Genomic DNA, 10,985 nt, shown 5'->3' on the forward strand with positions numbered 1-10,985 from the left:
GCTCAGCATAGCAGTGGTAAATGAAATTCAACCTGGAAAAGTGTGAGGTAATTAATGCACTTGGGGATTAACAAGATAACAAGATAAGCAATTAACCGAATAAGGGTAGGACTCTGGAAAGCACTGAAGATCAGAGGGAATTTGGTGCGCATATCTACAGATTGCAGAGGATAAGTAGATAAAATGGTTAAGAAGGCATAAGAAGGTGTAAGTGCCTTTATTTGATTTATTTATTGTCTCATGTATCTTGTTACAAAAACAGTGAAAAATGTTAGCTGAGGCACAGAATACAACAGCAGGGAGGTTTTGCTGAAAATACATAAAACACTGATTAGGACATAATTACATGCAGTTCTGGTCACTGCTTTATAAAGAAGGATGGAATTACACTTTCGATTTAACAACATGGTGACTGGCCTGAGATATGAGGAAAGATTGGATAGGCTGAGGTTGTTTCCCTGGAGCAGTGAAGGTTGAGATCAGACCTGATTGAGGTGTATACGATTAAGAGGGGTATAGGGCACAGATGGGTAAAAGGGCACTTTTTTCTTCAGCAGTAGGGTCAATGACTAGGGGGTATAGATTTAAGATAAGGGGTAAAAGGCTCAGAGGTGAAATTCTTTCACTCACTGGGAGACTGGAACTCACATTTGAGCAGTATGTGTTACAGTAGCCTCTAGGGCTATGGACCAAAGCTGGAAAATTGGATTAGTATAGTCAGATCTTTGTTGACTAGTGTGGATGACCACTCCCAGGAGGTTGACAGACTCCACTCTTTCCACCTCTGCACTGTTAATGTGTAGAGGGGCATGAGTAACATCCTGCTAAAAGTCAGTATTGAGTTCTTTGGTTTTGCCAGCATTGAGAGCTAGGTTGTTCTCAGTACATCATCTTTCCAAGTCTTCCATCTCTGTAGTCTGTCTCATCACCATCTGAGATTTGACTGACTATGGTGGTGTCATCAGGATAGAAAAGGCTGAATGGCCTCCTGCAAATTCTGATGAGTCTCTACCCACAAGCCAATGTAGAAGCTGAAAGAGGATTCATTACAGGGAAAGGATTGCTGAAGAAGAGTAATTCTGATCGATTGTCCAACTCCACTCCAGAAAACCTTAGTTCCATGTGAACCCTGCATTGTTGGAAGACTAGAAATTCAATTCCCTACTCTCTCGGGAGGCGTGTGGACAGGATGATGACTTCAAACCGTGAGGGAGAAACGGGATGAGTGTCATTCCTATCAGATTCACAGCTATGACATATCCTACACATGAGAGAAAGTGAGGACTGCAGTTGCTGGAGAGTCAGAGTCAAAAAGTGTGGCGCTGGAAAAGCACAGCAGGTCAGGCAGCATCTGAGGAGCAGGAGAGTCTGAGGGCCAACAAACCTATGATTTTACCTTCTTCAAATCAAAAATGGTGCAATGTGGTGGAAGCAGACACACATTAGGTCCTACCCATAAGCAACCATCCAAATAGACAAAGCAGTCATCAGGACTATCAAGCAGATGAGAAATACCGCATTGGTGAAGAGGTGCAGATGACGATCTGATTGCTGAACCAAAGTCAACTGTCAATTCTCCTTCTGCCCAGCAGAATCCAACAGGCTACATGGAGGACTCAAATTCCCAATCTCTTCAAAAAAAGCTGAGGATAGTTAAAATTATTAGAATAGAATCCCTACAGTGTGTGAGCAGGCCATTCGGCTCATCAAGTCCACACCAACTCTCCAAAGAGTAACCCACCCCACATAACCCTGCCAATTCCACAACTCCTCCACCTAGCCTGCAAGTCCCTGGACACTACATGGTAACTTAACATGACCGACCCACCTAAGCTGCCCATCTTTGGATTGCGGGAGGAAACCAGAGCACACACACACAGGCACAGGGAGAATGTGCAAACTCTATACAGACAGTCGCCTAAGGCAGGAATCGAACCCAGATCCTTGTTGAGGTGAGGTAGCAGTGCCAACCACTGAGTCACTGCACTGTCCCAAATTGATTTGGGTAAATGAGTGAAACTGCTATCATTGTTGTCGCTGTATATAGGAAACTGAGTCAGAGACTTGGGGAGCATGTAGTATAACGGACTTGGGAGGAGGTATTGTATATAAGGGGATAACTTTGTCTATGAGATATGATAATACAACACAGCTTACATCATCATTGGGAGTGAGACACAGTGAGAAGACTTTGCTTCGGCAGCCTTGTGACAAGATGAAGCCACAGTAAGATGTTTCTTAAATACAGTTAATTTATTCCTTATATCAGCAGACTCTGTAAATATTCTTTAGTAGTACTAGGAATAGTATGGAACTCACAGTATTTTCCTATGTCTGGAACATTGGGCCACAGCTGTCCATTGTAAAAAGCTCTTTTTTTTAAGGTTAACTTTTCAATGAATCTAATTATAAGTTTGATCCCAGTGGATTAAAGGATGACTGTACTGGAACTTTCATGCATTCTGTGTGAAGCAATCCTGTATTACATTCACTTAATTTGTTTAATTCTCCTAATGCCTGGAAATCTATCAATCACAGCTTCGAATGCAATTAGCTGAGAGTCCACAGTTCTCCATGATTGAGAAGTCCAAAGCTTGGCAACTCCATCAGCAAAGATTATGAAATTCGAGCACAGGAATTAAATCAGAGGAGAGACAACAAAGTAAAATGACATAATGATTGAAATAATTGAGGTGATGAATGGTTCATAAACTCGATAAAAAACATAGTGAATCAAAGCCGGTGTAATATATCATTGGTATACGACTGTGGAACGTTTGCCATTATAGGAAGGTTGTTGAACAAAAGAGAGAGAAGGAGCATAGATTCACCAGGATGTGGGCACATATGAGCAAATGCGAGGTGATTGGAAATTTGTGTTGTCTTTATTCAACAAATGGCAGAGGCCTTGTTTACAAGTAAACATTCTGGATACATTTGGGAGTAAACCAGTAGATAACTGCAAGAGTCGAGGGGAAAGTGGCTTTGGATGATTTCCAAGGGTTACCCCACGGAGCCCAAGTTGAACAGTCAAGTTGGAGAGTTGAGGGTGTCACCTTTGGGATTGATACTCTTATTCAGGCAGGTACAGGAGTTAGAATTAGTCCTTTAGATAATATCAAGAGACAGAGGGCAACTGCAGGTTTGCCTAAAGGACAGTAAAGATTTAGATGGCAGAAATTTAAGGGAGTCCAGAGGGAAGAATCAGATTGATACAGTAAGAAACTGAAATTAACATGTCGGTTGTACCTGAGGGATACAATACTGGTCGGACCAGTTAGCGTCATTTCTAAGTTTTATTGGTCCAGCAAACTTTGTTTTAATTGGTACCTTATGAACTGGCACTCTTGATAAACTGACAAAAAGTTATATACCCCCAAGACCGTAAAGTTTAATGTATTATTTTACTTTTTAAAATTTAATTACCTCAATGTAAGTATACTTGTTCAATTGAATGGCTACTTGAAATATCAACGATTGATTCAATTTCGAGTCAATTTCTTTCAAACACTGCAATGTTGGAATAGTCAGTTGAGGGTGTGAGTGAGAATGCTCTCTGCCGGTAAGTTTTAGTTAAAGCAAAGTTCCATTATTATTAAGGTGTAAATCAAGTATAACAGTGGTGTGTATACCCCTGCATTACCTTCCATTACTAAGCATGGATTTTCACATTGATTATGCGGGCCTCTTGATTATCCAGAACATTTGATCAATTCACACATTGCTGGTCCGATAGGTACTGGATAATAAAAAGTTTACTGCATTTCCTTTTGGGAGATTTATTAGAATAGATCTACGGATAAGAGATTTTAATAATGTGTAATGTCTGAGGCACCTGGGATCTTATTTTCTCCTTGCAGCAGAGAAGGTTATGGAAGACTTAACAAAACCATGCAAAAATCACGGATGGTTTTGAAAAATTGGATAGGAGCAAAAGTGATTAAAGGTTATATAACCAGAAAACACAGATGTTAAATAATCTGCCAAAGTACCAGAGGGGAGAAATGAGGAGATTTCATTTTTCCATCCACAGGAAAGGGAGGAAGATGCAGATTCCACAATAATTTGGAATGAGGTGAATTGGATCACCGCTTGAAGGGGAGAAATAACTGCAGGGTTGTGTGGCCAAAGCAGAAAACAAACTGGACAGCTCTTGCAGAGTGTGAAGTGGAAGTAACAACGATGGACTGAGGCAGGAAGGAGGAGAGTAAACTACCTGTGAGGCAAAACTGAAGATTGATACAAACACGTGATCAGAAGGGAGGAAATCGAGGGATGTTGGAATGTAATGGGAGAAGGATCCAAGAAGGGACTTAAAAAACTATAAATAGAGTCATACAGTCATAGATATGTACAGCATGGAGACAGACCCTTTGGTCCAACCCATCCATGCCGACCAGATATCCCAACCCAATCTAGTCTCATCTGCCAGTACCTGGCCCATGTCCCTCCAAACCCTTCCTATTTATAGACCCATCCAAATGCCTTTTAAATGTTGCAATTGTACCAGCCTCCACCATTTCCTCTGGCAGCTCATTCCACACACGTACCAACATCTGCGGGAAAAGGTTGCCCCTTAGGTCCTTTTTATATCTTTCCCCTCTCACCTTAAACCTATGCCCTCCAACTCTGGAATTCAACCAAGAGAGACAAGCAGTTTTTAAAAGGCAGGAAGTAAAATATAAATTTATAATTTAATCCAAAAATATTATTTAAAATAAATTCAGATCGTTCTTTTGGTAAATGATTTTACAGATTATCACATGTGATGTCCTTTACAGAGGTTCAAGTAGTTAAAAAAAAACTCGCAGCTTTCCACCTGGGACTTTAACTTGTCTACAGAACAGCCCAAGCTATTTCCATAGCAATGATGTCTTCCTGTCAGCCATTTTTGATATCACACCTCACAGAGCTTGATCCTCAGTACATGTAGAGGTATTGTACAGCCTCAGCTGCTTTGAGTCGGACGCTTTTCACTGGATCAAACAGGAGAGTGTTGATCTCCTCACAAATGGGGTCGACGGAGAACGTGGAATAATCTGGCGCTGCATTGTACATGAGCAAACCTATCAAGGTGACAGCATTTTCTCTTATCTCTGGTTGTACACTTTTGAAAAAGGCAGCACAGCTCGCTATGTAGAAGGTGACCTTGTCGGGCAATTCTTTGCTAATCTGCTTGGCGATCTCGCTTAAATATGCCTCATAATCCAGTGCAGGTTCCTCCAGTGAGAGCTCTTGAAGCATAGTGCTTGGGCCCTCTGTTGCCATGATTGGTCCCATCGAATGCAGCACTGATTTGCAGGCTTTCCGCACATCCTGGCTGTCATCGTTGAGATGTAGCAACAAGCTGATCAGGGTTGAATGGAGGTGTTCCATTAATGCAGGGTCAGGCTGAACTTTGATGAATTGGATTATTTTCTCGTGGACTTTAAACGCAGTCGTTCTCAGTTGGTCCTGCTTGTGTTCAAAGAGAGGCTGGATTGTAAGTGCCACATCCACCAGAATAGAATCTGCAAGTCTTCCCTGCAGCTGATCTAGGATCTTTGAAATGCTTGACATTGCCTCAACTGTTATGAATTTGTTGGTTTCGGAGTACTTGTGTATCATTGCGATCATTGCAGACAACAATTTGATCGAATATTTTTCTACCTTCTGAGAGGCTCCAACATTTCCTAAACCTTTCAGAGCCAGACACTGGACAGTGGGAGACGTATCGATCAAGCTTCGAAGCAAGCTGGTCACGAGAGTGTCAGTGAGGGACAGTTCCAACATCACGGGGTGATTTAAGAGCTCTGCAAAGAAGGCAGCTATGGTGATCCGGTGTTTCTCATGGACATTAGCAAGGAAAGGGATGAGTTGCTCCACAATGCTGATCAGGTGAGGGACAGCACATGTAGCCATTGCACTGGCCAGCAGCATAACTCCCTTGTGGTGCTTCTCTGGACTCTTTATGAGGCCCCAACTTCCCATCTTTGCAACATTTGAACCTTCGGTCTTTCCATGTTTCAGGAGGGCTTGCAGTATCTCAACAGCGTATTTAAAGACGTCATTGCCGCCAGGCTCGTCCAACTGGCTGAAGGTTTCCCAATCCTTTTGCATTCCTGGAAATTCGCTGGGGTACCAGATCTGCACACTGGAACTGAGATAAATTAGAATGGTGCAGAACAACTGTGGGTACAGGATGTTTATCACACTTTCTGATTTTGGACTGCATATCATTGCATGTAGAGCACTCATAACAACAAATGGCTGTTGGGTTATTGATCGTGTTGTCTTTTGAACAAAGCGCTCTTTCCTATCGTCATACAGCAGTTTTAAGTTATCCAGCAGATACTTCACAGAAGTCTTTGCAACTACATTGTCATTCAGCAGAGATTGCCATACCTCACCATTGTACGTACGGAATGGAATTTGGTATTTGAGAAGAAAGGGCAAAATCATCAGCACATTCTGTGAAGCCAGAATCGAGATAATGTGCATCACCGCACGAATTATCCGAGGTTCTGTGATGGATTGCAGCTGATCATACAAAACCTTGATTATCCCAGGGATGTCATTAAGGATGGCTCCACACTTCCTTATGAGAACGTTCATAACAATAGAAGCCACAAACGAGCCATTTAACTGCTCGTCACTGAGTCCTTCCGAAAGACTGAAGAGTAGAGTGTCTACATGATTGTGAGGCATACATCTGGACAGGACTTTACCAATATCGGTGCACACACAATAGAGGGCATCACTGCTGGTGTCTTTTAATCCATCTTTGATAGCTTTCAGATGTTTCACCTCTTCATCTGTCTGATTTCTAGGCAATCTTTCCAATTGTAACTGTATTTGAAGCAATAGATACAAACATTCAATGGCTTTTTCCCTCACAACTATTGATGGATCTGAACACCGAAGCACAATATATCCAATTACAGCGGCCAAGTTGTGAGATGGAGGTTTGTCATTAATGTCAGTTTCTTCCAGATAAAAGTTCAAGAGGTGTAAGGCCATCTCCAGTGATTTTTCTCGTTCATAGTTCTTTTTGGACTCAATCCAAAACATCATGTTCTTGAACAGAAACTGAAGACCGTCAGGTGACAAGCGGAAAATTAGAAATTGCTTCAGAAAATTCTCAAGTGATGCCAATGTCTCATTGTAAAGCTCCTGCTTCTTGGCTATGTTCATGTCCTTACTTTCATTGGCATTGATGCCATTCATATATGGAAGGCTGAAAACACTATTCAAACACACTCTAACCAATTCTGTATGGTCACTTAATAAAGGCTCCACAATCACAAGAACTGCACAAGCGTCTATGGCAGCCTTCCGAATGGACGTTCTCATGGTGTCCCTAGGCTCAGCCTTGATGAAGTCTTGCAGATAGCTCACCAGCTCAGCTTTCCTGGCCAACTTGTAGCTAGCTTCGTCTTTCACTGGTAGGATCACCTTGGCCATGAGGGTTATAGCCTTTATCAGACTCAACTTCATTGTTGTGTCCTTGACTTGAACCTTCATTCCCAAAATCTTCATGTTGAAATGGTTAAGGACATTTTGTAGAATGTCAGTCTCTAATCTTGGTAAGATGAGCTCCTTTTGCGAAAACCATATTACATATCCATAGCTTAAAATGAGCGTGCTTTTCACTTTCATTACTTCAATGCTACCTTGGTCTTTCATTATCTGATAGAAGCTTGCAGTCTTCTTAAAAATATTCAGCCTTGAACAATTTTTCAACATAGTTAGGCTGATATCCAAGTGGATGTGGGAACACTGGCCAATTCCAATAGCTGCACCCTCCCTTTCTAAATCTTCACCATGACAGACAATCTGGAACATCTCATGAAGTTTCTTCTTCACCATTTCCTGGTTCTGGGTCAGTTGCAACACTATCCCCAAACACTTATAGAGAAACCCCTTCTGCTGTGGGGTAGGGTAAAATCTATAAAGGTATTTGCTCATCATTTCACTCAGCTGGACAATCCACACTTCATCTTCTATCTCCTCCAGCGTTTGGCACAAAACGTGTAACAATTTTTCTTCCCATTGATTCTGAAGCAGCTGATTCCCTGGAAATTCTTGAAGGTAATTCGTTAGAATTGGGAGTTCTTTGTCCCAGACCTTCACTGCCGCAGGATGAATGTTAATACCCAGGACTTGCAGTAAAGACAGAGCTGGGATTCCTTGACCATTCCCTTCATAAGGAGATGAAGCCACGGTCAACAGCCGTGTGAGTAACGCCTGGCAATTTGGAAGGTTCACGTGCTCCTCATAATTTAGAACAAACTCTGTTGCTCCGGCTTCCTGTTTCTTCTTTCCAAGGTACACCAAGGAACCACAGACAAGAGCTAAGGCATTGGTGTACCTTACTGGGATCACAAACTCCAATAGCAATGGCCAGAGAAGATTATCAATGTTCAGAGTTGTGGTCAGTTCTTCCACCAATTTTTCATACTGCCTCTTTACATCTCTGTCTATAATAACATTGCTGAAATCCTCTCTCCTTTCACCGATGCTAATACCTTTCTTGTCCTCCACAGTGGGCAGTGCACACTGTTCAATTATAAACTCAATCAGTTCCACTCCCCTGTTCAGTTCCAGGTAACCTTGAGTGGCCATGGTGTGTATTACCTGAGCAAGTATTCCCTTCACTCTGTTACTTCTCATTGTCATCGGCAGCGCCAGACTCATCAGGATCTGACTCCTCTGACTTTCCAGGCATGAAGGGATGTTACTGATCAGGTAGTTCATTATCGCCAATGCTCCCAACAGAATCTGCTCATCGCTGATTTCCAATTCCAGGAAAAGGAATGTTAGTAACTGGTCAATGAAGGCTGGTGTTAAGAGTTTGAAGCAGCAAAGGAGTTTATTTCTTTGGGCTTCAGATAACGGGCTGGTGGGTTGATTCATAGTAATACAGACCTGCTGATGTAAAATCATCAGTAGACAATCCAGATGCGCCACCAGCATTTTACTATCCCTTTCCATGGTAGTTTGCAATATGCCACACATGGCCTTAGTGACAGAAAGATCACTCACTGTTTTCTGGTACATGGATAAAATGGTTGGAATTAGTGCAGGTAGCTCATTCTCCACTTTGTCGTTAGGAAGCAGATAGGAAATCTGGCCAATTGCTTCAACCACCGCCACGTTCACCTTGGATTCCTTCACTTTCAACCAGTAATGGAAAAAAACGTCATAAGCAGCAGAAAACTCATTGTAGAAGGCATTCTTCCTCAGCGGAGGGTGTGGGGTCTTCTCTGAGTCTGAAATGTAAGTGAGGATGCTCTTGCTGAAAAGACTGAAGGCATAGCAGAACACCCACTTTATTCGTTCGCATGTCTCGATTTGCAGCATGAAGAGAATTTTTTCCATCAAAGGTTTCAGCAATGGGACAATGCAATACACGTTCTCACAACTTAAGTTTGCAAGTGTTAGTATCACGTAAAAATTAGCTGGGATCTGTCGATGGATCATTGTCTGCAGCTCAGTGAAAACTTCAGTGGGGAAACTACAGCCCAGAATAAGCAGGAGGTTACTGGCAGTTTCCCTGTGTCCATCAGTAACGTTTGATAATTTGGTCATTTCTGTCAAAGCCAAAGAGATGAGCTTTTTTGACAGTGGCCGACCTAAGTGTACAGAGCTGTCCTTGGCTATCACGAAGATGCTCTTCAGTAGAGTGATGCGCTGGAACAATGGCAAACATTGGTGCTCGGTTAGAAACTTGCGAAGGAAAAGTAGAACTCTTTTTCTTTTGGTGTGGCCCAGTTCCTGTAAGGAATCGATCACTCTCAGCCTAACCAGCTCACTGCTATCAGAACACAAGCCCAGGATCACACGCATCCAAGATTCCAACCTCATAATCACTAGTTTCTTTCTATAAGAAACACACTCACAAACCAAAGTGTGCACACACCTCACTGCTGAATGTATTTCTGAAATGCTCATCGAATTCTTCGGCTACTTCTAAATAATTGCCATTGTTTAATTATTTTATCAACTGTGGCTGTAGAATTTTCGAAGAATCAATGTTTTGTTTATTTCCTGAATCCTTTTCAAAGCCAAATTTCCAATGTGCTTCCTAATAGTAATGATCACCTTTGCTATGAAAGAATTTGGGAATTGAATTAATTACAAATCGCAATTCTGATGTTATAAAATGGTTAGACTGGCAGATTTTTTTTCCATCTTGATGAATTATTTGCATCTCTTTCAGTTCAATATTTGAACTTGTGATGATTTCTTCTTAAGCAAGAAGTATATTTACCTATGGATTGTGACTTTCCTCGAGATTTAGTTCAAGAGAGATTAAATCTGCTGGGGAGCGTTTTGGGATGGAATCTCCAGGCGATAAACATGCGCCCGTATCACACATCAAGTCTTCAAAAGACTGCTCCTGTTTTGTTGTTAGCCGAAACACATCTCCTACTGGGGGAGATTCTGCAATAAGGTTAGGGTTAGGGTTAGGGTTAGGGTTAAGATTAGGTTGCTATTCCTGCACAGACTTACGCTTACAGATTCTGTTTCTGAGAGTTATGAAAGGACTTGATGTTTTCAATTTTGAATACTGTGGATTATCTTGAAGGATTTCAATTGAAGAAACTCTTCCTCACTCTCTTCATGATCAAACACAAAGTTGAATTGCTGGATGTCCAAGCGATCAACGCCTTTATTTAAAAAGGCCATTGTGCCTGACAAAATGGAGTCTTCGTGCAGTCATGAATCTCATTGTGATGTCTTGTGACTCAAGCTGTCACATGACCTATCAGATTAATGACCTCACTGGTGAGGACACCCTTCAGCTTGACCAGCTCATGCTATTGTGGGTGGTTTGTAAAAGTTGTCTTTGAAATATACTTCGAACAATCCAGTGACAGAGGCGGTAACGTTACAAGTCAACATGGTCTGAAACTCAGAAGTAGAATTGTACAGCTGGAAGACTCCTACTGCCTCTGTTTGGTTTGGAAAACGTTGTTAATGGAATGTGAAGCTATATAAAG

At 41.8% G+C, this 10,985-nt stretch overlaps 1 protein-coding gene across 1 annotated transcript; it reads right to left on the bottom strand.

The window, feature by feature from the left end:
* Positions 1–4,920: 4,920 nt before the first annotated feature.
* Positions 4,921–9,846, bottom strand: LOC122542437 (maestro heat-like repeat-containing protein family member 1). Its single transcript, XM_043680128.1, has one exon. It carries the CDS (start codon positions 9,844–9,846, stop codon positions 4,921–4,923), a length of 4,926 nt encoding a protein of 1,641 aa, XP_043536063.1.
* Between the last annotated feature and the right edge of the window lie 1,139 nt (positions 9,847–10,985).

The sequence above is a fragment of the Chiloscyllium plagiosum genome, chromosome 40 (genome assembly GCF_004010195.1).
Source record: "Chiloscyllium plagiosum isolate BGI_BamShark_2017 chromosome 40, ASM401019v2, whole genome shotgun sequence".
In the NCBI taxonomy this organism is placed as follows: Eukaryota; Metazoa; Chordata; class Chondrichthyes; order Orectolobiformes; family Hemiscylliidae; genus Chiloscyllium; species Chiloscyllium plagiosum.